Here is a 25879-nt window from a genome sequence, read left to right as displayed (position 1 = left end):
TGAGAACCCTGTCTCCTTTCCTTATGTTCTCAAACTGGATAGTAAGAGGAAAGAGAACATCACTGAATCCCTAAACAAAAATCACAGGAAACACTCAGCAGGTCAGGCAGCATTTGTCAAAAGGAGCCAAAATAATGTTTCGATTTTTGAAATATTCCTCTTAAATGCAAGCAAGATATTACAAATGAGCAGCATTTTTCTTTTTTCTTTTAATTTAGAGATACAGCACTGAAACAGGCCCTTCAGCCCACCAAGTCTGTGCCCACCAACAACCACCCATTTATACTAACCCTACAGTAATCCCATATTCCCTACCACCTACCTACACTAGGGGCAATTTACAGTGGCCAATTTATCTATCACCTGCAAGTCTTTTGGCTGTGGGAGCAAACCAGAGCACCCGGCAAAAACCCACACAGTCACAAAGAGAACTTGCAAACTCCACACAGGCAGTACCCAGAATTGAACCTGGGTCCCTGGAGCTGCAAGGCTGCAGTGCTAGCCACTGCGCCATCCACACATTCTCTGGAATGAATCCCCTTGCAAGTCACATATGTTGCAGACTGCCCTGCTGATAACTTCAATGCCATTGTGGTACCCTATACCCAAAAGAATCAAGTTAGACTCTGGATTTCCTGGCTCTGCGCCCAAGTTGCCTAGAGCTACTCTAATGAAAGAGGGCATTTGTTACCTGTTGGATTGATGCCTGCCAGCTCTCTGGTTAATATTAAACAGATGCCCTGTATCAACCCAGAAAGATCCAGAAAATAAAAGTTGAGCACTGTGATCACTTTAGTCGCCAGGGACAGGGCAGTGAAGCGAGTCTACAAATCTTCATGATGAAGTTGGCAGAGATGCCCAGTGGAATCCTTGGCGAGGTGCAGCCATTGGATGCATGGTTACTTGAAGAGGTCTTTGTAGGACTCGTGCAGCCTATACCCACATTGGGGAGGGTCATACCTGGTGGCTGCTGTCCTCTGCTGAGCTGCCCAAGACTCCTCACCTGGACATGTTGCTTCTGCAAGTACTCCTCCATTATTATGGCATAGAGTGGTGTTCCCATCAGGAAACCATCCTGTGTCTGATGTTGATCTAAGTGTAGGTTTGGTAGTGGGAACTGTCAGAAGTGGGGAAAGGGCAGTGGTGTTCCCCAAAATTTGTTTCTGGAAAGAGAGGAAAGTTCTGCAGAAAACTGCAGTTCAGTTGTCAATATGATTTTTAAAAATGTGAAGGAAGGGGGTTAACAATGTTTCTCAGAAGCCTGTACTCAGTAAATGGAGTTGAAGCCACCTTCACATCACCAACACCTCACTTGAAGTGCTAGAATACTGCTAGACCATTTTCTTTTTGGGTGTAAAGTTCAAATTGATTGCAGGAATGGCATAAACTTATAAAGTTCCTGTATTTAAACAGTACAACTGTGCAAATGGCCCCAGAGGGACTTCGATGGAAGCAAGGTTTGCACTGTGAAAAAGATTGAAGAAATTTGCGCTTAGCAAAATAACAGTGCTTAAGAGGTGTAATGTGTTCAGATCTGAATTTTTAATCCAATAATAGTGTAACAGCAGCATTAATACTGAAGGTGTTGAGGAATTTCAGGGACTATATTTTTGTTGAATACTAACAGCTGAAAATGTTCTTTAACTCTGCTTCTTCTGCTATTCTTCCATCAATTTCAAACTTCTTTTTCTCTGTATGATATTCCCAAGAACTCAGAGCATTAGCACCTCACTGCATTCTAAGGGCTGATTTTTATTCTCCCGCCGGGTGAAAAAAATGGCGGCCCGCATGAGCGGGCTGCGCGCCGCCGCAGTCTAGCACGCAGCAGCTCATCTGCATAAATAGTGCAGTCCCCCCCCCCCCCCCCGCCAATCACATGGCCGAGGTGGGCTCTGCAACGCTGGCAATGGTGTCCGCTGCCTCTGCACAGACGTTGGAGCCATTTTTAAAGGACTGCCAGACCTGCACAGCTGAAGCTCATACCCCCACCCACAATGCACTGTAAATAGATTTTTGGCCCGTACCCCTCATTCCAATGCAAAGAAAATAAATGGCCACCCCATTTCCCCCCACCTCAGCAAAATACTTACATTTAACATCTGACCTTCCCTCCCCCCACCCTGTCTCCCACCAACTGCACAAAGTGCAGAGGTCACCCCTTCGCCCCCCCCCACCCCCCCCCCACACTAGAAATGCAGAATTGACCCCATTTTCCTCCACCCCCACCACTTCACGAAAAATTCTAAGTTCCCCCCCCTCCTCCACCTGGTGGCGCAAGCTTTCCCTGGACGGGAAAGTGAAGGCGCATGAGTGCCGGCCGTTGCATGGAAGATCGCGGACAGCTGGCAAGATCACTGTGAAAGGCATGTAAATGTATGCCTATCTTTTATTTAAATATTTAAAGTTGGGTCCCGTCGCCGAGCGGCAGGGGGGCCGCCATGGAGCCTCGCTACCACCGGGATGATCGGGCCTGGCAATCCCGGTGTCGGGCTTTGTGGCGGGCTGCTGCCAGTGCGATCTACCGGCCCCCCAACCCTCTGCCACGAAGCCCAACATTGGGAGCGCAACAAAATCCAGCCTTAAGGTTCGAGCAATGCTGACTGTGTGGTCAGTCCCTACAAGGCACTCAAAAGCCTTTTTCTTAAGTGGTTCTTTGGTCTTATAGACCTTTTGGATTGGGATGGGGGGAGCAGTGATGGGGGCACTTGAGATGAATATCATGGTTCCACATGTCTGTCATCATGTTAAATACTGCTTGAAATTTTTTTTAATTCTTTCATGGGATGTGGGTGTCGCTGGCAAGGCGAGGCATTTGTTGCCCATGCCTAATTGCCCTTGATAACTGAGTGGCTTGCTAAGTAAGCCATTTCAGAGGGCAGTGAAGAGTCAACCACATTACTGTGGGTCTGGAGTCACATGTAACCCAGAACAGGTAAGGATGGCAGATTTTTTCCGTAAAGGACATAAGTGAACCAGATGGCTTTTTACAACAATCAATGACAGTTTCATGGCACTATTACTGAGACTAGGGGCTTGATTTTAAGGAGTCCTCGATGTTGGGATCCGTGGCAGGGGGGGTCTGAAGATGGCCCTGGATGAGGCCTGCCACGGACCTCGAGGCCTGCAGGGCACTGCCCCATATTAACGGAGGCAGCAAAGCCTCATGGCGCCCCCCTCCCTCCACGGCTTGGCGACGGGACTGCAATTTAAATATTTATATAAATTAAAATACCCTGAGTTAATTAATTTCACATCGCCTCCTGATGTCTCGCCGCGATCTTGATGACGGCGGCCGGCACTGTTGTGCCTTTGGATTGCCGTTCGGGGAAACGAGGCGGAACACTTGTGGGGAGGGGGGGGGGAGGTAAGTTTATCAGAGTGGTGGGGGGGAAACAGAGTCTAATTAGCGTCATGGGTGTAGGGGATGGTGGGAAGGGTTGCAGGTGAAAGTTTGTGCAGTTTTGGGGGGGGAGGAAAGCTGGATGGTAAAGTTAAGAGTTTTGGGGAAAGGTCAAATAATTAATTTAATTGCTATTGGGGGGCAGTGGGAGAGGGGCAAAAGAGATGTATTTTCAAAAAAATTCCATTTATCTTTAAACATTTAAATTTCCCGGTAGGGCTGACAGCCTTTTAAAAATGGCATCAACTGATACCATTACCGGGGTCACTGCCCTCCACGTGATTGGGGGAAGGGGGGGGGGGTGTGGCGGCCCGCCCCGTCTATTTAAATGAGCCGCCGCGCTTGGAATCTCTGAAGCTCTTGGTGTGCCGCCCGCACAGGCAGGCCGCCATTTTTTCACCTACCGCCGATTTCAGTGGCGAGCTTATAAAATTCAGCCCTGGTTTTCAATTCTATTTGAAAACTTTCATTTTGTTATAATTTCAACAGATTTGTAACTTTTTGCAGATTTCTTTTTGAAGAAGATTTTGAACATATGTCGATTTTGAAAATCAGAACTTGTGGGAAGGAACCAGTATTAAATAGTATGGAGAATTCTGAGCATATGCTTGACATATGTAGAACATTGAAATGAGATGAAAATTGTACAGTTTGCAGATTTTTTTATGTAACAGAAGTGTGAACCATTATTACAATAAACTAAATATAAAACATTTTAATCCAGCGCAGCTGCCATCATAATAGCAACCGAGGCTGGACATTACTAATTCTTCCTGAAAGGAGACCTCATGCACACAATGGGCTGAATATAGTGAGTATGGCGCGGGTCTTGGCGGCTGCCCTGGAAGCACTGTCTTTGCTGCATTGGAGAAATGCAGCTGACCAAAAGTGATCACTATGTGGCCGGCCAATTAACAGTCTGGAGGCGTGGGGGTGGGCTATGAGGTGCCAATCTCGGAGTCACCTTATGTGGAGGCAGATGCTGGCACTATTTTTTAAAGGCCCGCCAGCCCTGCATTCAGTCTAGCCTTGCATGCTCCAAAACAGTGCAGCAGCACTCCAGAAAGGGCACTTTCTCCAGATTGGGCTCCTCCAACCTGAAGACTGCTCATCGTGCAATCTAGGAACCCCAGAGGCTGACCATTGTCCAATCCACACTGCCCTTGGAGTCTATCTGTCCTGGGACTCTGCCTTTGTCTCTCTCTTTTGAACCATCACTATTGCCCTCTGCATCCCTTGCTGAGAGCCCACTATCAGACTAGGCTGCCACTGCTGATGTGAGTCCACCAGCAGACTAAGCTCCAACTATTAGAGGCCTGCCACCGCAGGCTGGCAATGGCCTCTGCTCCCCTCTCTTCCAGCTCAGGTGGACCTGCTTGAAACCTGCCGTAAAATAACATTGTTACTTATTCAATACAAACAACATCACTTGAAACCTGCTTGAAACCCTGCAGTAAAATAATCTTGTTACTTATTCAATATTGTTACAAAAATGCCTGTGTTTTGTTAAATAAATTTTTCGAGGACTCATTTTTGAAAGATTGAAGAAATGGTAAATTTTGGGGTTTTCAAAGGGGATCGTGTAAAGGCCACTTGACTTTAAAAAACAGTCCCTAGAAAAGTTTTTAAAAGGGCACTGCGAGGTCTTATGAGGAAAACAAGCCTTTCCGGGAAACCAATGGACTTCCAGCTCAATAAACAACAGAGAACTTTGGACACCTGGAGAAGTTGTTTACAAAGAAGTGACAGGTCAAGATTGATAGAGGTCAAAAGGTTGACCTCCTGTTGTCAGTTTCACTTTTGAATTGTTTTAAGTTGGGGTTGATCTATATAAAAAGGGAGAGAACTTCCAAGGAGAGAAGAGAACTTCCAAGGAAAGAAGAGAATTCCCAAGGAAGGAGAGAAGACCACAACCCAGCTCAGCTTTCCAGCACCTCTCTAAAAGACACTGAGAAGTCCACTATTTCAACTCATCTCGTCTCCTGTCTTTGAAGAAAAGCCTGCTAAATTAATTCTCAATGCTGCCTGTGAAGAACTGTTCTAAAAGATCCCAGTGATCTGTTTATGTGTACTCGGAGGCCAGACTGTATGCCAGTTTTGGAACACAACATATCTCATCTGCTGTTTCTTTAAGAATGAGCAAATATTTTGTCTGGAATAGAGCTCAAAAAACAAAAATCCCTTTATTTTTCTGGTTAACCGGTGTAAGTGTGTGAGAGTGTGAGGAGCTAAGGTAAAAAGGGAACTTTAATATTTCAATCTGTGTGTTTATACTTTACTTCATTACTGGTTAAGACTTGTTTTATAATTAACTGATAATTTTGTTGTTTATTGAAGAAACCTGGTTGGTGTGTTTTATTCTGGGGGAAAAAAATAGAGTCTATGATTGACCATATTGGTAAGTGGGAAAAAATGTAAATATATGTTGTGACCAGTGGAGAAGTGGAGCTGGAATAAACAGTGCACTCCTCCCACCTTGGTCGTAACACCCATTAACACTAGCACCCATTTTACCAGTGCTAAACAGATGGCCATGAATTGAACCCTCTACCGTCCACCCTCACATTCCTTATTTTTTTCTTCAAATATGTGGTACCTTACATTTGTTTACATCAAATCACATTGTTCTACCTACTTACATATTTTATACAATCAATTCTGTTATTTCTGAGCTGTCTGCTCTGATTCCATTGTCCTTCCTAACTTGACCACTTTACATAGAGTTTCTGAATCTAGGTCATTTATGTCAATTAGAAATTATTGGCGTCGAAGCACCATGTCCACTTCATGTACTCTCCCAACCCCAATCCCTTCACTGCATCTTGACATAACTCTTCTAATGAGTACTTATATTTTGCCCTTCAGTCAATTTCTTATCCATTCCTAGGGTTAGCCTTGAATCTTTATGAATATTTGGAACTGAATAATAGCCTTTCATGTAGTACTTTTGGAACTCCAGGTATGCTCTACGTCAGAGAGCTTTCCACATCCATTTGGGTTGTCGCTTCCTTGAAGTTCGGGAAGTAGATCAAGAAAGATTTTCCCCTTCTGAATCCATGTTGACTACTTTTCGCTAGGTTATTGTTGTATAGATAATCCTCAGTTTTACTCCTGTTAAGCAGTTTCAATAGGCTGAATGTTATGGGTCCCCTAGGGACTGGAACGGAGGCAGGGGGCACCATAAAATTGGGAAGGTGGGGGGTGGAGTGCCTGTTGCCTTTCCTATGCCTTCAAATTTAGTCCAGGGCAGGATGGCCTTCTCACCCAGAGGCCAATTGAGGCCCTTTAGTGGCCAATTAATAGCCACTTAAGGGCCTCATCCTGCCAGCGCTGGTATTTTACCAATGGCAGGGGATGCCTCCTCCACGTGAGGAGGCTGCCCAGTAACTCAAGACAGCCTGTGTGTGGGCTTTGGGGTAGGGGGAAGGGGGGGGAGCCTCCTCCGTGGGCAATCTGTGGCCCATGGAGGGCCCCCGGTGGCAAGTGCTGCCGCTATGGCATCACCCACCCCCGGGCCCTCAGTAAACTCCCTGCCCTCTCCTTGAAGCCTGCTTAAGTGGCCCTGATGAGCTTGCCCCCATTTACCTGCAGTCCAGGCTCAATGACTGCTCTTCTTCATTTGACTGCTACAGTTCCCGCAGTGGCCACTGCTCCCAGTGGCATTGCTGGGAAATACAAACATACGAATTAGGAGTAGGAGTAGGCCACTTGGCCCTTCGAGCCTGCTCCACCATTCAATAAATTCATGGCTGAACTGATTACTCCACATTTCCACCTACCCCCGATAACCTTCCACCCCCTTGCTTATCAAGAATCTATCTAACTCTGCCTTAAAAATATTCAAAGACTCTGCTTCCACCACCTTTTGAGGAAGAGAATTCCAAAGACTCATGACCCTCTGACAGAAAAAATTTCTCCTCATCTCTGTCTTAAATGGGCGACCCCTTATTTTTAAACAGTGACCCCTAGTTCTAGATTCTCCCACAAGGGGAAACATCCTTTCCACATCCACCCTGTCAAGACACATCAGGATCTCATATGTTTCAATCAAGTCGCCTCTTACTCTTCTAAATTCCTGCAGATACAAGCCTAGCCTGTCCAATCTTTCCTCGTAAGATAGCCTGGCCATTCCAGGTATTAATCTAGTAAACCTTCTCTGTACTGCCTCGAATGCATTTACATCCTTCCTTAAATAAGGAGACCAGTACTGTACACAGTACTCCAGATGTGGTCTCACCAATGCCCTGTATAGCTGAAGCATAACCTCCCTACTTTTGTATTCAATTCCCCTCGCGATAAACGATAACATTCCTAATTACGTGCTTTACCTGCATACTAACCTTTTGGGATTCATGCACTAGGACACCCAGATCCCTCTGCATCTCAGAGCTCTGCAATCTCTCACCATTTAGATAATATGCTTCTTTTTTATTCTTCCTGCCAAAGTGGACAATTTCCCACTTTCCCACATTATACTCCATATGCCAGGTCTTTGCCCACTCACTTAATCTATCTATATCCCTTTGTAGTCCCCTTATGTCCTCTTCACAAGTTACTTTCCTACCTATCTTTGTGTCATCTGCAAATTTAGCAACCATACTTTCAGTCCCTTCATCTAAGTCATTTATATAAATTGTAAAAGTTGAGGCCCCAGCACAGATCCCTGTGGCACACCACTCGTTACATCTTGCCAACCAGAAAATGACCCATTTATCCCTACTCTCTGTTTCCTGTTAGCTAGCCAATCTTCTATCCATGCCAATATGTTACCCCCTACACCGTGAGTTTTAATTTTCTGCAATAACCTTTGATGTGGCACCTTATCAAATGCCTTCTGAAAATCTCAGTACAATACATCCACCGGTTTCCCTTTATCCATAGCACGTGTAACTCCCTCAAAGAACTCCAATAAATTGGTTAAACATGATTTCCCTTTCACAAAACCATGTGGACGCTGCCTGATTACCTTGAATTTTTCTAAATGCCCTGCTATAATGTCTTTAATAATAACTTCTAACATTTTCCCTAAGACAGATGTTAAGTTAATGCCTGTAGTTTCCTGCTTTCTGTCTCCCTCTGTTTTTGAATACATTTTTCCAATCTAACGGAACCTTTCCTGAATCTAGGGTATTTTGGAAAATTAAAACTAATGCATCAACTATCTCACTAGCCACTTCTTTTAACACCCTAGGATGAAGTCCATCAGGACCCGGGGACTTGTCAGCCCACAGCTGCAACAGTTTGTTCACTATCACTTCCCTGGTGATTGTAATTTTCATGAGTTCCTCCCTCCCTTCCATTTCCTGATTTGTTGAGATATGTTGAGGTACCGGCCCTCTGATTGGCTGGCAGCTCTTGGAGGCCTGATGCCCATCCTTAAATGGATGGGGACCCCAGCGACGGGCAGTTAATTGCCCGAGCATTGTAAGATGCAGCCAGGGGCTCCCCAAAGAGGCGAGGCAGGGTTCCCCTCGCCTTTTGAGCCTGACGTCAGGACCCCCGCCGCCTGCATAAAAGCCAGCCCAATATCTTACATGGAATGGAAGTAAGACTAATGGGTTGATAGTTGCCTGTGTCTATTTTGTACCCCTTTTTTGAATATAGGCACCAGTTAGCCTGTTTCTAATCTATTGGTACTTCACCAGTGTCTAGTGATTCCCTCATAATTAAATAGAATTTTACAGCACAGAAACAGGCCATTCAGTCCTATGCCAGTGCCTATGCCTATGCCCCATGTGATCCTCCTCCCACCTTAGTTCACTCATGCTTTCAATACATCACTTGCTTGTCAATACTTCACAAATCTCCTTCATATTCTGTCTCAGCATTCTGGAATAAATACCATCTATCCCTGGGATTTACTTGGTTTGAGCCCTTTCAGCTTGTATAGGACTATCATCTAATTTAATCGCAGTCATTGGGCTGAATTTTTGTTTATGGGTCCAAATCCCAGCATCAGGAGGACATGTGGGTCCGAAACTCTGGAAGCCCCATGCAATTAAGGACAGAGGTCTGACTCCTGAGGCTGGAGCGCCAATAGGAGGTGCACCAGCGCTGACACATCGACCACTGACAGAGGTGGAAGCTGCCAATTTAGGTAGGTGAAAGAGAGGGCGCCTCAAGATGGAAAACATATAAAAAACTTTGAAGACAAAGCTGCCAGGCTTTCAATGTGGGTGGGGAACCTATCCACAGAGTGGCCTGTGGCTGCAGCTGTGACCATCTTGGTATGTCAGCTATAGGTGGGGCGGGGGTGGTGTTTAAACCGTGCTGGAGTGCTGGCTGCCCAGTCTGCTGCTGGGAGGCTACCACCATGCATTGGCCTGGCTTCAGCTGCTGCGGGGAGCCCACCAGCTGACTGGACATTGACCTTAATAGGCTACCCGCCACTTGCAGGTGGGTAGCTGTCATCCCCCCACCTCCCCTACCCCACCAACCTGCCTTTACCAAAATGGGACGAAGGCGGGAACATGCCTGCAAACCAGCACATCGCTCTCTGATGCCAGTTTTCCAGCCCTCTCGCCTCCGGTCCTGCCTCCGACACGGTTTGAAAATTCTGCCTGTTGATTTTGCTTATGTTATCTCTGGGGAGGAGATCGGAAATTAAAATTAATATAGTTGATTGGTGATGTTTCCCTTGGCCTTATTTATGACCATGTGCGTTAATTAGAGACAGCAAGTGTTTATTCGGGTGAGTACTTGGACTGATGCTGATTTTTGACTGAATCAAAAAGTTCAAATGACAAAATGACCCATGAGGTCAATGAAAATAGTCTCTCAAAAAGGTCCAAGCACTATAGATCCAAACACAGACTACCAGGATAATAGATACTTTGAATGCGTAGGCTCATTAATGGGCCACAGCTGAAATGGATTTTTAGGATTTGGACAATCATTAGAACACCATGGCAACTGGAGCAATTATACAGACACACAACTCCAAATAAAGTGAACATAAAAAGGATGAATTAACAAATTAAAAAAAGCAAGCTTCCAGATGGTCTCTTCTTAGCTCACGACACACTAAAGGTGAACAAGCATTTGCTGTAGTGTTTCCAAAATGGCTTCATGTGCAGGAAGAACTGATAAAATCTGACAAATTGGCAAACCTTAATATGACATTTTTTTAATCCTGCAACAGTAGTTAAGTCAAAATCCAGATATGATCCAATTCAGCATAATTCTGTTTTGTTTTGTGTCTTGTATTCACCATGCTGAAGGCTGACTCATGACATTTTCTAAAACTTGAACTGAACATCCTTTCGACTTGATTATTGATCGAATAGTTATAATTAACTATACTGACTAAGAAAGTACCAAGCCTGATTTTTGAAGATGAAATGTTGCAGCTGTTAAGCAGCATCTACAAACACAGTGGGAGAGATCTCAACTGGGAGTGGGTTTTGAGAGGGCGGGCAGGCGGGGGATGATGGGGAGAAGAGAGGGTAAGTGTCAGACCAACCTGAAACCATCACTTTGAGGCCCAGGGTATTTTACGTTGCATCCCACTGGCCAGTTGCTCATCTGAAATGGGTAGGAAAAGGCTAGCTGTGGATAGGTCAAAATTGAGGGGCCTACTGACACCAAGGTAAGTCATAGGGGATTGAGTGTAGAAATTGAGGCCATTTTACAGGTGGGAAGGAAGGAGCCCAGGGCAGCAGACTTCCTTTGTGGTGCTTGTAGCACTCGTACTCATCCCCTGGCCCTATTGTTATTACTTTTCTTGGGCTTCCTTCCCAACCAGGTTTTCTTGCACCTGTGGGAGTGGGTGCCCCACTCAGTAGACCATTAAAATGGCGCAGTTGAGGTGATGGGCAGGAATCAAGCGGATAGTAAGTCATGCATAGTTGTTTCAACTGTGTGCCCCTTCCATCCCACCAGTCAGGGTACATTTAAAATTCCCCCCAGTGTATCACAGCCAGCCAGCTAGCTAGATAAACAGCAAAATGTTATTAGTGAGTCCTTTCAGTCAGTCAAATTACTACATTGTAAAGAATTTTGCAGTCAATGGTAAGAAGCTTAACAGTGATTTACACTTTTATCCTTTGCTAAAATCTGGACTGGAGTGGAGATCACATCGGATATGCGAGGTATAAAGTTGCTTTTTCTTTTACAGTCTGACCCATGTGTGTGGAATTTTACAACAAGGCTGAAGAATGCAGGCTGTGTGTTCTCTGCTAAGTGCTGTAATTCAATCACTCTGACAAATTATCTCTTCCAGAACTCGGGGTGTCTTTGTTCAATAAAATTACCTAATAAAATTGCAAATGTGAACACTTCAATTTCCTGTGAAGTCCATTGCCTGCTTAGTGTGAAACATGATGCATTCAGTCTCAGCTGGACAGGAGTGGGCCAAAGGGTCAGACAGCTTGTTGATGTAGATGGATGTAGCTGTGGAAAAATGATAATATTTGTTACTCCCTGACCCATACTCTGTGTTGCAAAACAGCCGATATCAATTGGGGTTGGTGAAGTGTGCTGTTCTAGAGTTGAACAATGGAGGCCTTGGAGAGTTTGAGAACATCAGAAAATAAATTTTCAGGGACTGTTCAAGATTTCATACATGCAAAACATATCTATAAAGTCTGCTTGTGGTTTTGTGCAGGAGCTATTAATGCTTAGTATTCAGCACCAGCATTAGAATGTCTGCTATGTGGAATTATGGTCTAATATTTATAATGTATTTATAATTTTGTGAAAATTATAATTTCTAGCTATCTGTTCATGAAGTTGATCTCCTTATTCTTCTTTCATTCCCATATCATTCCACAGCTAATTACTTACAAAGGAGTTCCTGTATCTATGACAGCACTGCATACATTAATTTATTTGTAATTATCAACCCATTTGTTTATGACCCTTAGAGTCTTTCTAGGAGGAAAAAGAAAACTAGTAATAAGCCTACAGCGATGAATCTGGAATTAAATTCATGCTGAAATGTAGATAAACTGGGGGTTTCGTTCAAGGATGAATGAGTAATCTTTGCTCACATGGATCAGAATAGTAATCTCTGATTTTATTTAAATTTTAAACTTTTTTTTTCTCTTACAGAGGTTGGTCCAGTCACCATTACCACAGATCCAAAGAAATTTCAATATGAACTCAGGGAACTATATGTACAGGTAAGATAAAATTACTAAAGCTTGACTACAACCAGCCTTTGAATTTGATTTGAACTGTGTCCCTGCCTGTAGTGAGGATTCAAACACTGAGCTTTAAATCCTTTTAGGTCAGATTTTTTTAATATAGAGATCAGTAGCACAGTATAGAAACAGTCACATTAAGGAGATGCGTGCTCTGTTTGGTAAATGCGTGCTCTGTTTGATATATTATGGAATAGGATGAATTCCTGGAATATTCAGTGCTTTAACACCATCATTTTAGCTTTGAAGAGTGCCCTTCACAGCAGACATTTAATTGAATTACTTTTTTTCTCTGTCTACTGGCACTTTGGCACATAAAGGGAGGAAGTAGGTGGCTGTTTTAGTTCAAGATTCAAACAATACACCAAATTTGCACTATTCACACAATGCCATAAACCAGCAAAATAAGATGATTTAGAGTGGTCTTGGCACATATTTATGAACATCCGGATCATTAAAAATGTGCAAATGTTGCCTATCCTCCACATTTACACATTGAGTAAATGCACTATAGGTGTAGTATCATGTTTACACAGGCCAGGAAGCCCAGGCTAAGATATTTGGTCTACATTGAGTTATCTGAGAGAAAGGCTATAACTGGGTTATTTGGAACTGGGGAAGGACATAAAAATAATTCAGCAGTTATGTCCCTAATCATTGTCTTGTAGCCTCTGAAATAAATATGTTGGCATCAGGTGAGGACTGGGCTAGGTTCAACTGAAATGGTCTCATGAAATAGTAATTCTGACTATCCAGGTTCACAGATGAAGAATGGCCTCTCGATCAAAATACTGTAGGGTTGCCTTCTGCAGAATTGTAGCTCATTGTGGAGCAAGGCGAGAACAGAAAATCACGGGAAAAAATTTGCAACTGAGAAAATAACCACTATATTTGTCTGTTTTCCATAGGACTGTTTGTGGTAGGACAGAGGAACAGAGTTTATAGTTTCAGGACTCACATGTCACTTGCGTACAAGAAACCTTTTCTTATAGTTATTCGATATTAAATTTTTGTATGATGATTAGACCAGTTACAGCTTTACTCTTATTGCCACTGATTTTTTTTTTATGCTTATGCAGCAAAACTAATTAACAGGATATTTCTAATTATTTGAAATAATCATTAAAATCAGATTTTACCTTATTTTATCTTTCCATAAATGCCAGAATTTTTGCAGGGGTGGTGAGAGAAAACTAATTGTCTCCTGAGTTTACTAAAATAAATTCAGAATTCTGTATTTCATGTGGTGGAAATTGGTTTAAAGATCTTAGTTGTAATGTCAGCACTGTGCTTTTAGCATGGATGCAATCCTCGCATGTCAGAGAGACACCATTTTCAGCACAAAATATTGGAGAATTCATATTTACATTCTCTTTAATTAGGTGATCTTCTTGACAAAAGCAACCTCTTCCACCATAATGTAAATTATGGTGCAAGCTGTACACTGTTTGGTTTTATGAAGGGAACTGGAAGAACTTGTCCTACTTAGCTTCACTGAGCCTCTTGAGTGTTAATAATAAAGCAATTTTTTGGTGCCTAATTAATTTCATCAGTTATAATATTCCAAGTAAAAGGCAATTTTCTCCAGATTTACTTGGGTCCTTTTTATCGTCTTGATTTCACATTCTAAAAATTAAATCCAAGAAGTTCAATGCTGGTGCAGCAAGCTATCTATTTTTGCCAATTAGGACAAGGAGCATCTCTTGCCATCGTTGAAAATGCTGGCATGTGAAAGTGAAAATTGAAGCCCTTAGCTCTGAAATTCCCTCCCTAAACCTCTCTGCATCCCTTACTTCTTTTAAGACCGTTTTAAAATCCACCTCTTTGAACAAACTTTTATTCACCATATCTAATATCTCTTTGGCTTAGTGTCAGTTTTAGTCTCATTATTGGTCCATGAAGTGTCATGGGACTTTTTTCTACATGAAAGGTGCTATATAAATGCAAGTTGATGGTGTAGTGCTTGTTTGGGAGCTGGGCAACTGTTTCTGAGGAGGTGGATGGGCAGGCATTGTATCTCCTGTTTCTGCATAGAAAGCTGCCAGGAGGTCGGCAGCTGGAGGTAGGGATGTTGAAGGAGTGATGTAGTGTGTCGTGGAGGGAATGGTTCCTCCAGAAAGAAGGGAGGGGAACATCGGAACAGGAGTCTTCACAATTTAACCCTTTTAAGCCCTGGTAACGTTCTTGTAAATCTAAGGCCAATATAGCCTTCCTGATGTATAGTGCACCGAATTTAACAATACTCCAGATGGAGTCTGACCTATTTGAGAGGAAGATTTGATTGGCGGAGTGAACATGTAGGTAGTGGAAATGACTGAAGATGACATGGCGAATGCAGAGGCTGGTGGGGTGAAAGGTGAGAGAGGAGTGAGGGGAGATGCGCTGGAAATGGAATAGATCTGATCAAGCATCCTGGTGACCACTCCAGAGGGGAATCCTGAGGAAAAAGGAGGACATTTCAGAAGCTCTGGCATGGAAGGCCGAATCATCAAAATAAATGCATACTTTGTTTTTTTTTAAACAAGTGAAAGAATTAATGTGTATACCATTCGCTTAATTTACAAATCCAAATCTTGTGCAATTACATATTTTCTCATGTCTGGATGGTTCTTGACTTATTAGTTTGTTTTTGTTTTAGAACTGTTGGGCCAGCTTTTGCAAGTTTACTAGGACAGCATATATAGATGCTACAGATGGGCCATAATGGCCTGGAGGTGTAATGGTTAAGGCACTTGTCTCACAAACCAGAGTTGTGATTTTAAGTTCGAGCAAAGATTGATATCAAGCTTTCTAACACTGCAGGCAATCTATTATTTGAGCTAGTCCATTATTAAATCAGGAGCATAGGTAGGGTTTTCTTTTTCTAGTGGTGATCACAGAAGCCTATTCATTCTTGAAACAGCACTGGTACTGGAAGCAGCAAAGAAGACCTCAGCCTGCTTTCCTGATGAGAGGAAGATTGATGGCAGTAAGGAGCGCAAAGTGGGAAAGAAAATAAAAGACCCCATTATTTAAAACAAAAAATACGGTTTTCATCTTTTCAAACTTAAAAAGAGCTTGAATAGATAGATTTGTGCTAGAACAGCAGGTAGAAATTAACCAGTAACTGTAGGACTACAGGAGCACAAATACGAGTCAGTTCTCCCCTCCTCTCTATGATACCCTTCTTTGCCAAGGATGAATTCAGGGATACAAGTGAATACATTCTTTCCATGTAATTGAAGTTAGCTTTGTAATTTTCTGTCTGTCTGCAGTCTTCTGTATGAACTCTTCCTGTGAAAGTCAAAGGCTGAATTTCTGTGTAGGCCTCTGTGATTAAGGAGGGCAATCCAACAGTCCTCTGTCACATTCCTAATGATTTCAGAACTGCAGGAAATGTTACTTTTTAAAGAGGGAGTAGATGTTGGAATGATTTTCAGCTAGTGCTTGAGGGCTTGTTTTTTATTTTGTTCTTGCCAAATACTGTTGCTAATGGGGAAGAGGACAATTTGCAGCCAGCATTCCATTCATTTTGATACAGATATCTTGATTCCAGATGTGCCCTTCCGTTGAGCCTGAAAGCCATGTTGTACATCAATTTATACATTACATTTATACATTAGTGTAAAATATATTAGGAACAGTCTTAGGTTCTAAAACATTAATTGCCTACTGCCGTACATGTCAGAGGAAATACCAATTACAAAAGAACTAATTAGATTTTCTTTAAAACATTCTTTCAATATTTTATTTAAATCATTGTGTACTATCTTATTAGAAATGAATAAAAATTATGTCTATCAAAATTAATGTTTTTACATAAATAGTAAAATTACTTCTTCACCCAAAGAGTGATTAATACCTTTGAATAGAGTTGTGGAAGCAAGAAATTTGGAGATATTTTTAAATTGGTTGTCTCTTATTTCACTTATCTATCTTATAGGATTTTAATCTTTCATAACATTAGTTAATATTATTAGTCAAATATGTATAAACCACTTCAAAAATGCAATGAAGAAACATTTAAAACATTTATTCTAAGGAAATGAAATGTTCACATAGGCTTATCTTATCTTTTTGAAATGTTCACTCCTCCAATGGACAATATTCAAGTTTAAAAAACAAATCAAAGAAATAACCCTCAAAGAGCAGGCCCTCAAAAGTTAAATGAAGCAAGTGATTGAAAATAGTAAGATTTGTAGGTGTTTATGATACAGATAACATCGGGACCCCCATGACTATGAAAACAGCCTGGGGCCAAAAATTCATGGTTGTTCTGGCAGACCCCTGGTGTAACTTTGATGGAAATCTGCCAGCGTAGCTAAAAACTTGTGCAAACATCGACAAAATCTGCTTCCCCAGTGATATTGTCAATTGATTAGAATCCAGGACCGGCATGTTCCTGTGAGGAAGAAGGATAAGTTTGGCAAGTTTCGGGAACCTTGGATAATGCGGGATATTGTGAGCCTAGTCAAAAAGAAAAAGGAAGCATTCGTAAGGACTGGAAGGCTAGGAACAGACGAATCCCTTGAGGAATATAAAGACAGTAGGAAGGAACCTAGGCTAGGAGTCAGGAGGGCTAAAAGGGGTCATGAAAAGTCATTGGCAAACAGGATTAAGGAAAATCCCAAGGCTTTTTATACATATATAAAGAGCAAGAGGGTAACTAGGGAAAGGGTTGGCCCATTCAAGGATAGAGAAGGGAATCTATGTGTGGAGTCAGAGGAAATGGGCGAGGTACTAAATGAGTACTTTGCATCAGTATTCACCAAAGAGAAGGACTTGGTGGATGATGAGCCGAGGGAAGGGAGTGTAGATAGTCTCAGTCATCTCATTATCAAAAAGGAGGAGGTGTTTGGTGTCTTGCAAAGCATTAAGGTAGATAAGTCCCCAGGGCCTGATGGGATCTACCCTAGAATACTGAGGGAGGCAAGGGAAGAAATTGCTGGGGCCTTGACAGAAATTTTTGCATCCTCATTGGCTACAGGTGAGGTCCCAGAGGACTGGAGAATAGCCAATGTTGTTCCTTTGTTTAAGAAGGGTAGCAAGGATAATCCAGGAAATTACGTCAGTGGTGGGGAAATTATTAGAGAGGATTCTTCGGGACAGGATTTACTCCCATTTGGAAACAAATGAATTTATTAGCGAGAGGCAGCATGGTTTTGTGAAGGGGAGGTCGTGTCTTACTAATTTGATTGAGTTTTTTGAGGAAGTGACGAAGATGATTGATGAAGGAAGGGCAGTGGATGTTATCTATATGGACTTCAGTAAAGCCTTTGACAAGGTCCCTCATGGCAGACTGGTACAAAAGGTGAAGTCACACGGGATCAGAGGTGAGCTGGCAAGATGGATACAGAACTGGCTCTGTCATAGAAGACAGAGGGTTGCAGTGGAAGGGTGCTTTTCTGAATGGAGGGATGTGACTAGTGGTGTTCCGCAGGGATCAGTGCTGGGACCTTTGCTGTTTGTAGTATATATAAATGATTTGGAGGAAAATGTAGCCTGTCTGATTAGTAAGTTTGCGGACAACACAAAGGTTGGAGGAGTTGCAGATAGTGATGAGGATTGTCAGAGGATACAGATCGGTTGGAGACTTGGGCAGAGAAATGGCAGATGGAGTTTAATCCGGACAAATGTGAGGTAATGCATTTTGGAATGTCTAATGCAGGTGGGAAGTATACAGTAAATGGCAGAACCCTTAGGAGTATTGACAGGCAGAGAGATCTGGGCGCACAGGTCCACAGGTCACTGAAAGTGGCAATGCAGGTGGATAAGGTAGTCAAGAAGGCATACAGCATGCTTGCCTTCATCGGTCAGGGCATAGAGTATAAAAATTGGCAAGTCATGCTGTATGCCTTCTTGACTACCTTATCCACCTGCATTGCCACTTTCAGTGACCTGTGGACCTGTACGCCCAGATCTCTCTGCCTGTCAATACTCCTAAGGGTTCTGCCATTTACTGTATACTTCCCACCTGCATTAGACATTCCAAAATGGGAGGGATACGGTCCCTGGAAGTGCAGAAGGTTTTAGTTTAGGCAGGTATCAAGATTGGCGCAGGCTTGGAGGGCCGAATGGCCTGTTCCTGTGCTGTACTGTTCTTTGTTCTTTGTTCTAAGATTACTAGCCACAGCCATTTTTCATTATTGTATTGAATTCTATACAAAATGACTGATTTGCAAACTGCTTTGTTTTAAAACAAGAGTAACAGAAGCAAATGAGACAGATCAATAATTGTGCCCTTATTAACTTTGTAACTCTTAGGAATTTTTGCCAGTCCAGAAGACGATGCTTTCTATTTAATTGCCACTGCTTTAGTTATGGGCTGCTTGAATCTGGAATCTCCAAGAACAAGAAGCCAAAAGGAGGATGGATATTATCAGTAACTATCTCAGTTAGGATTGGGGTGGCTTGTGGAAGTTGAGTTCTCAGCTGGGTGAAAGGTCCTGATATGATTATTAAATAGGATAATAGAATTTCATTCTATTATATATGTAGTAATGAGCAATTTCATGAATCCTATTTTTTTTTTAAAGGGCACTTAGTTATGGCCAAGCTTTGCAAATAGTACATTTGTGGGCGGGGGGTGGAGGTGCCGTGGGGAGGTGGCTGCTGAGAAATACAACATCTTGTATTTATATAGCGCCTTTAATGTAATGAAACATTCCAAGGTGTTTCACAGAACCTTATAAAGCTAAATTTGACACCGAGCCACATAAGGGGATATTTGGGCAGATGACCAAGAGCTTGGTCAAAGTGTTAGGTTTTAAGGAGTGTCTTAAGGGAGGTAAAAATGTGGAAAGGCTTAAGGAGGGAGTTCCAGAGCTTAGGGTCTAGGCAGCTGAAAGTACAGTCACCAATGATAGCGTGATTAAAATCAGGGATGCTCAAGAGGCCAGAATTAAAGGTGAGCAGACATCTCTGACTGTTGTGGAGCTGTAGGAGATTACAAAGATAGAGAGTGGGGAGGCCTTAGGATCCCCATTTAAGTGAACAGGATAGTGACTGAGAGGAATGTTTGTTAGAAATAACCAAGATTCCTTTAGAGGAGGAAGTAAAGAATGTTGTAATGGTTTTAGTGCCAGTTAGGTTGAGAGAAAAATCAACAGAATTCCTTCTCCTTGTCATTATCCAGTGATCCTTGTTAAAAGTGGCATTGGGAGAAACTGGATCAAGCTCAGCTCTAAGGTCTCTCTAGTTGAGAAGACAGCTGCCACATTGTCGCAGCTCACACATGAAGAATGAATGACTGCTTGGGAACGGTTGTCAGGTGACCTTAGCAAGAGTTGACAGCTTCATAGAAAGAGGGAAGAAACTTGGCATGGAATTTTTTCATAAATTACAATGAATCCAACAATAAATAACAGAAAATGTTGGAAATACTCAAAGTTTGGCAGCATCTGTGGTGGGAGAAAGAGTTAATGGTGGTATTTTATGCTATCCTCTATGGTGAGTTTGGAGGTGGGGAGGGCATTTAATTGGGTGGGATGGTGACGGATGAAGACCCCGCTGCGCCTCTACCCCGATTACGTCTGTGACAGGAAGTCCCGTGGACAGCCTTCCCATCCCGCCGCCAATTGAGGCCCTTTAAGGGGCAATTAATACCCAATTAAGGTCAGCTTCCTGCCGCTGCAGTTTTAACCCAGTGGCAGGTAGGACTGTCACAACATGGGGAACATGACATGCAAACCTGTGCAGGGTTGCTTGTCATCTCCAGGGGGATGGGGGTGTCCCTTATTCAAAGGTACTCAATGCCTGAAAGAGGGACCCGGCATCGGGAAGGGGGGGGGCCTGATGAGAATCGCCCCCTGCGACCCCCACCCTGCGAAATCCCTCCTGCCATCACTCACCTCTGGCCTGAGCCGCTCTGTGATGCATGGTCTCCGGTGGGTGTAATTCCGGCAGCAGCCACCACCTCCCAGGCGGCATTGCTGAGCAATGGCCTCTTATTGGCCAGGTGGGACTTACCACCCCCAGGGTCCTGATCCCAGGGAAAGCCCCCCAGTGTCCTCTCAACTGCCTGATTGGCAAGTAATACTGGCGGGCCTTCCCAGAGGCGGCAACTCGAGTTTCTCGCTGGTTCTATAGCTGGTGGCTGAGACCCCCATCGCCTCCATAAAATTCCCCTTCACACAATTATCTTCCATCAGAACTGATGAAAGGTCATTGACATGAAACGTTAACTCTGTTTCTCTCTCCACACATGCTGCTAGACCTGCTGAGTATTTCTAGTATTTTCTGTTTCAGATTTTCAGCATCCATGGTATTTTGGTTTTCCAACAATAGATAAGTCAGCTTCACTGATCCTTGTAGAAAGCTGAAGTTGATACTGTTGACTTAAGATATTTTCTTATTGATTCAAAAACAGGGTGGTGGTGACTGCCCGGAAATGAGCATCGCTGCAATCAAAACTGCTTTGGAAATTTCCCTTCCTGGATCTTTCATCTATGTCTTCACAGATGCACGGTCGAAGGACTACAGGCTCACTCATGAAGTTTTGCAACTTATCCAGCAGAAGCAATCTCAGGTGAGTCATGTACAGAATACACACAGATCTTGGGTTTCATCATAGGTTTTAGGAGAATTTGGGGATCATAAAATGTAGAAATGATTTTCTTGTTTTGTATGCCCTTGCTCTTTAAACATTTAACATTAAATTCAGAACAAAATTCCTCAGCATAATATCATTATGTTCAGCTGTTGTCACTGATTGGACAAGGCAATTCTATTTATCTACTGCACACATCTAGAAGTTCTAATTTTGTTTTGCTGCCCCTTAATACAAGAAAAACTAACACTGTTTAGAGTCTTTCAAAGAGTATAGGTAGTTGTTAAGTTTATAAACAGTGTAGCATCGTAACTTAGTAATATTTTGAAGAGGAAAGGACATTGGTCCATCTAGTCTACTCTTCCACAACCTGAGCAATTTCCTTTCTTATGACTCTGAAACTAATATTCCTGTATTCTCTTTCCTAATAGTGAATCATCCAGTGCGGGAGAAATGTACTGTTAATTCAGTCCCACTACTCCACAAGTCATACATATTAGTAAAATTTCCAACCTACCGGCAAATAGCCAAATTAAACGCTATTTGGCCCCCAGAATAAAGCACACCAAACCAGGTTTTGTTAAACAACAACAAAATTAACTATTAATAAACTAAGTCTTAAACAATAATGAGATAACTCGATATGTGAAAGGATTCTTTTCAAAGTTTATATTCTTCCTAACCCTCATACGCGCACACACATACATTAAAAAAAAACAGTTAACCGAGGAAAATGGCTTTTTCGGTTTACAACTGTTTCTGAGGAATAAGAAGATAATTAGGTTTTCATAGTCTGGTAGGATATTTCAGGGTTGATGAGGTGTCCCAGAGTCAAATAGTCAGATACCACTCGAAGTCTCTGCAGACGAAGTTGTTGAACAGTCTGTGATTGATAGGCTTTCAGGGCAATTTGTCTGCAGCAGGCATCACACAGGTCTTTCAGAAAAGGGGTGTGGCAACAGGTCTACTTGGGTATTGAAGTATCAGTCTAGCAATAGAAGCTTTCTTGAGATTTTAGGATCTCCCAAAACACAAAAGGCAACAGGAATCACTCGAGGCAGAGATTTTTGAGAGACTGGAGGCAATAGGAATTTGTTATCTTGCAAATTGCAGGGCTTCCTCTCTGCAAAGCAGTCTTCCTCCACAGAGAGCAGAAATTCCTCTTTTCCTGTTTTTTTCTCCTCTCCAGGGGTTTTTTCCTCTCTCCAGGTAGACCACAGCCACCATCTCAAATGTAGGATTTATTTTCCCAAGAGAGGCAAGTCTTCTTTTACAGAGAGTAGGCCTTTTCCTCTGGTCCACAAACAGGTCCAGCCCACACTTCTTTCACAATACAAAGTTAAACTAAAACCCACAATCAAGTCATGTGACAGTCATAAATCTTCCTGTTATTTATCCCTGTTGAGTTGCTTGGAAACATGTGCCTTGCAGTCTGTGCACACTTTACTCAGTCCACAATTCAAATACCAGCCCTTAAAGCACTTTTTGCAAAGAAAAATAGAAACACTCACATAACAATTAATTAGCATCATTGGCCACGACATCTAATTTGCTATCCTCTGCAAACTTAGACACCTTGAAGAAGATTCTATCCTCTAAGTTATTTATAAAAATTGTAAAGCACAGTTGTCCAACTCTTGCATATTTCACTACTAACCGATTTCCACTCTCCGATGTATCAACAACCTTTGTTATCTACTTGTCAATCATGCATCAGTTTGGCCTTATCTATCCAAATGTGTACCTCATGACGCAATATGTTATATAGGACAGTAGCAATATTTTCATGAAATCCATTGACATTAGTGTGCAAAGGGACAAGATATGGATGGAGGAGTGAAGCAGTGTGTTTTTGTTCCATGTTTTAGGCATGGGTGAAGGCATTGGTGAATTAACATACTCAAGTACTGAAGTAGTGAACACTTCTATCACCCAATGCTTAGTAACTAAGAAATATGATAATTTGGCATTCTCTGCTGTTCCATTTGGCTCAGTGAGCCAGTGCAGAGCTGAATTTGTATACCCAGAGAGCCTGCAGTTGTTCTGAGGAAGTAGAAGTGGTTAATGCAAAGACCAGAAATCTGTACCACTGAGGTACATCAGTTAAACATTCAGACAGTGTTGAAATAGAGAATTGTGCTGTAAACTCAGAATCTGTCTTCCAAGAAATGTTATACTTGGACCGAGATCAAGATTTCTGTAGATTATTATAAATAAAAGTAATTGAGTCATCTCTGCCTATTCATTGGCTAAAACTTGAGTTCACCGTGAAGGTGGAAGGGGTCATTAGCAGAGCTTGGGGGAATGTTTTTTGTTGCCACCTCGGCTGAAATTTAGATCCAGGAGGATGGGAAAATATATTTATTTTAAAATTAGAACTGAAGAAACTGTAATGCTGTCGTGGAACTGATTTGGAAGGGATCTGCACAGGAGAATTCTGCTGAGGTAGTTTATATAATTATCTGGAACTCATTGAACAAATCAAATTCTCTCAGTAATTTTTTTTTAAAACATGTTTTCGGAAGTTGTCAGCCAGATGATTTGGTTGGCCATCCCACCATTGAATAAATAATAATCCTGCCTGTCTTCTCTGTGTCTCTTGTGCATTGGCAAAGTAATCCAGAAAACACAGAGTTGTCATGTTTGAGGGCCCACACATTACTCAGCAGTACTGCTGAATGGGTTCACTGTTCCTGGATATACGTGGAGGCAGCAAGAAAGGTCTATGTCAGTTTGGTGCTCAGTTTCGACTTGTCAGGCATCACCTTTCTTCATGACAATGATATAATCATCTTAGCGAGTGCCTGTAATTATTAGCATTTTCCTTCAAAGAACAAAGAAAATTACAGCACAGGAACAGGCCCTTCGGCCCTCCAAGCCTGTGCCGATCCAGATCCTCTATCTAAACATGTCGCCTATTTTCTAAGGGTCTGTATCTCTTTGCTTCCTGCCCATTCATGTATCTGTCCAGATACAACTTAAAAGACGCTATCGTGCCTGCATCTACCACCTCCGCTGGCAACGCGTTCCAGGCACCCACCACCCTCTGCGTAAAGAACTTTCCACGCATATCCCCCCTAAACTTTTCCCCTCTCACTTTGAACTCGTGACCCCTAGTAATTGAATCCCCCACTCTGGGAAAAAGCTTCTTGCTATCCACCCTGTCTATACCTCTCATGATTTTGTACACCTCAATCAGGTCCCCCCTCAACCTCCGTCTTTCTAATGAAAATAATCCTAATCTACTCAACCTCTCTTCATAGCTAGCGCCCTCCATACCAGGCAACATCCTGGTGAACCTCCTCTGCACGCTCTCCAAAGCATCCACATCCTTTTGGTAATGTGGCGACCAGAACTGCAAGCAGTATTCCAAATGTGGCCGAACCAAAGTCTTATACAACTGTAACATGACCTGCCAACCCTTGTACTCAATACCCCGTCCGATGAAGGAAAGCATGCCGTATGCCTTCTTGACCACTCTATTGACCTGTGTTGCCACCTTCAGGGAACAATGGACCTGAACACCCAAATCTCTCTGTACATCAATTTTCCCCAGGACTTTTCCATTTACTGTATAGTTCACTCTTGAATTGGATCTTCCAAAATGCATCACCTCGCATTTGCCCTGATTGAACTCCATCTGCCATTTCTCTGCCCAACTCTCCAATCTATCTATATTCTGCTGTATTCTCTGACAGTCCCCTTCACTATCTGCTACTCCACCAATCTTAGTGTCATCTGCAAACTTGCTAATCAGACCACCTATACTTTCCTCCAAATCATTTATGTATATCACAAACAACAGTGGTCCCAGCACGGATCCCTGTGGAACACCACTGGTCACACGTCTCCATTTTGAGAAACTCCCTTCCACTACTACTCTCTGTCTCCTGTTGCCCAGCCAGTTCTTTATCCATCTAGCTAGTACACCCTGGACCTCATGCGACTTCACTTTCTCCATCAGCCTACCATGGGGAACCTTATCAAACGCCTTACTGAAGTCCATGTATATGACATCTACAGCCCTTCCCTCATCAATCAACTTTGTCACTTCCTCAAAGAATTCTATTAAGTTGGTAAGACATGACCTTCCCTGCACAAAACCATGTTGCCTATCACTGATAAGCCCATTTTCTTCCAAATGGGAATAGATCCTATCCCTCAGTATCTTCTCCAGCAGCTTCCCTACCACTGACGTCAGGCTCACCGGTCTATAATTACCTGGATTTTCCCTGCTACCCTTCTTAAACAAGGGGACAACATTAGCAATTCTCCAGTCCTCCGGGATGCTGCAAAGATATCTGTTAAGGCCCGAGCTATTTCCTCTCTCGCTTCCCTCAGTATCCTGGGATAGATCCCATCCGGACCTGGGGACTTGTCCACCTTAATGCCTTTTAGAATACCCAACACTTCCTCCCTCCTTATGCCAACTTGACCTAGAGTAATCAAACATCTGTCCCTAACCTCAACATCCGTCATGTCCCGCTCCTCGGTGAATACCGATGCAAAGTACTCGTTTAGAATCTCACCCATTTTCTCTGACTCCACGCATAACTTTCCTCCTTTGTCCTTGAGTGGGCCAATCCTTTCTCTAGTTACCCTCTTGCTCCTTATATATGAATAAAAGGCTTTGGAATTTTCCTTAACCCTGTTTGCTAAAGATAATTCATGACCCCTTTTAGCCCTCTTAATTCCTCGTTTCAGATTGGTCCTACATTCCCAATATTCTTTCAAAGCTTCATCTTTCTTCAGCCTCCTAGACCTTATGTATGCTTCCTTTTTCCTCTTAGCTAGTCTCACAATTTCACC

General features: G+C 42.8%; 1 protein-coding gene across 2 annotated transcripts in view; it reads left to right on the top strand.

Annotated features, from left to right (window-relative positions):
• Positions 1 to 25879, top strand: part of hmcn1 (hemicentin 1) — a 740737-nt gene that overhangs the window by 72508 nt on the left and 642350 nt on the right. For both annotated transcript variants that reach the window (XM_068037415.1, XM_068037414.1), the window contains exons 2-3: positions 12452 to 12522; positions 20891 to 21049. In XM_068037415.1, the coding sequence (XP_067893516.1) occupies positions 12452 to 12522; positions 20891 to 21049 (230 nt within the window). The remainder of the gene's footprint in view (positions 1 to 12451; positions 12523 to 20890; positions 21050 to 25879) is intronic.

The sequence above is a fragment of the Heterodontus francisci genome, chromosome 8 (genome assembly GCF_036365525.1).
Source record: "Heterodontus francisci isolate sHetFra1 chromosome 8, sHetFra1.hap1, whole genome shotgun sequence".
Classification (NCBI taxonomy): Eukaryota; Metazoa; Chordata; class Chondrichthyes; order Heterodontiformes; family Heterodontidae; genus Heterodontus; species Heterodontus francisci.
The sequence above is the reverse complement of the archived record's forward strand: the minus strand, read 5'-3'. Positions and strand labels throughout refer to the sequence as shown.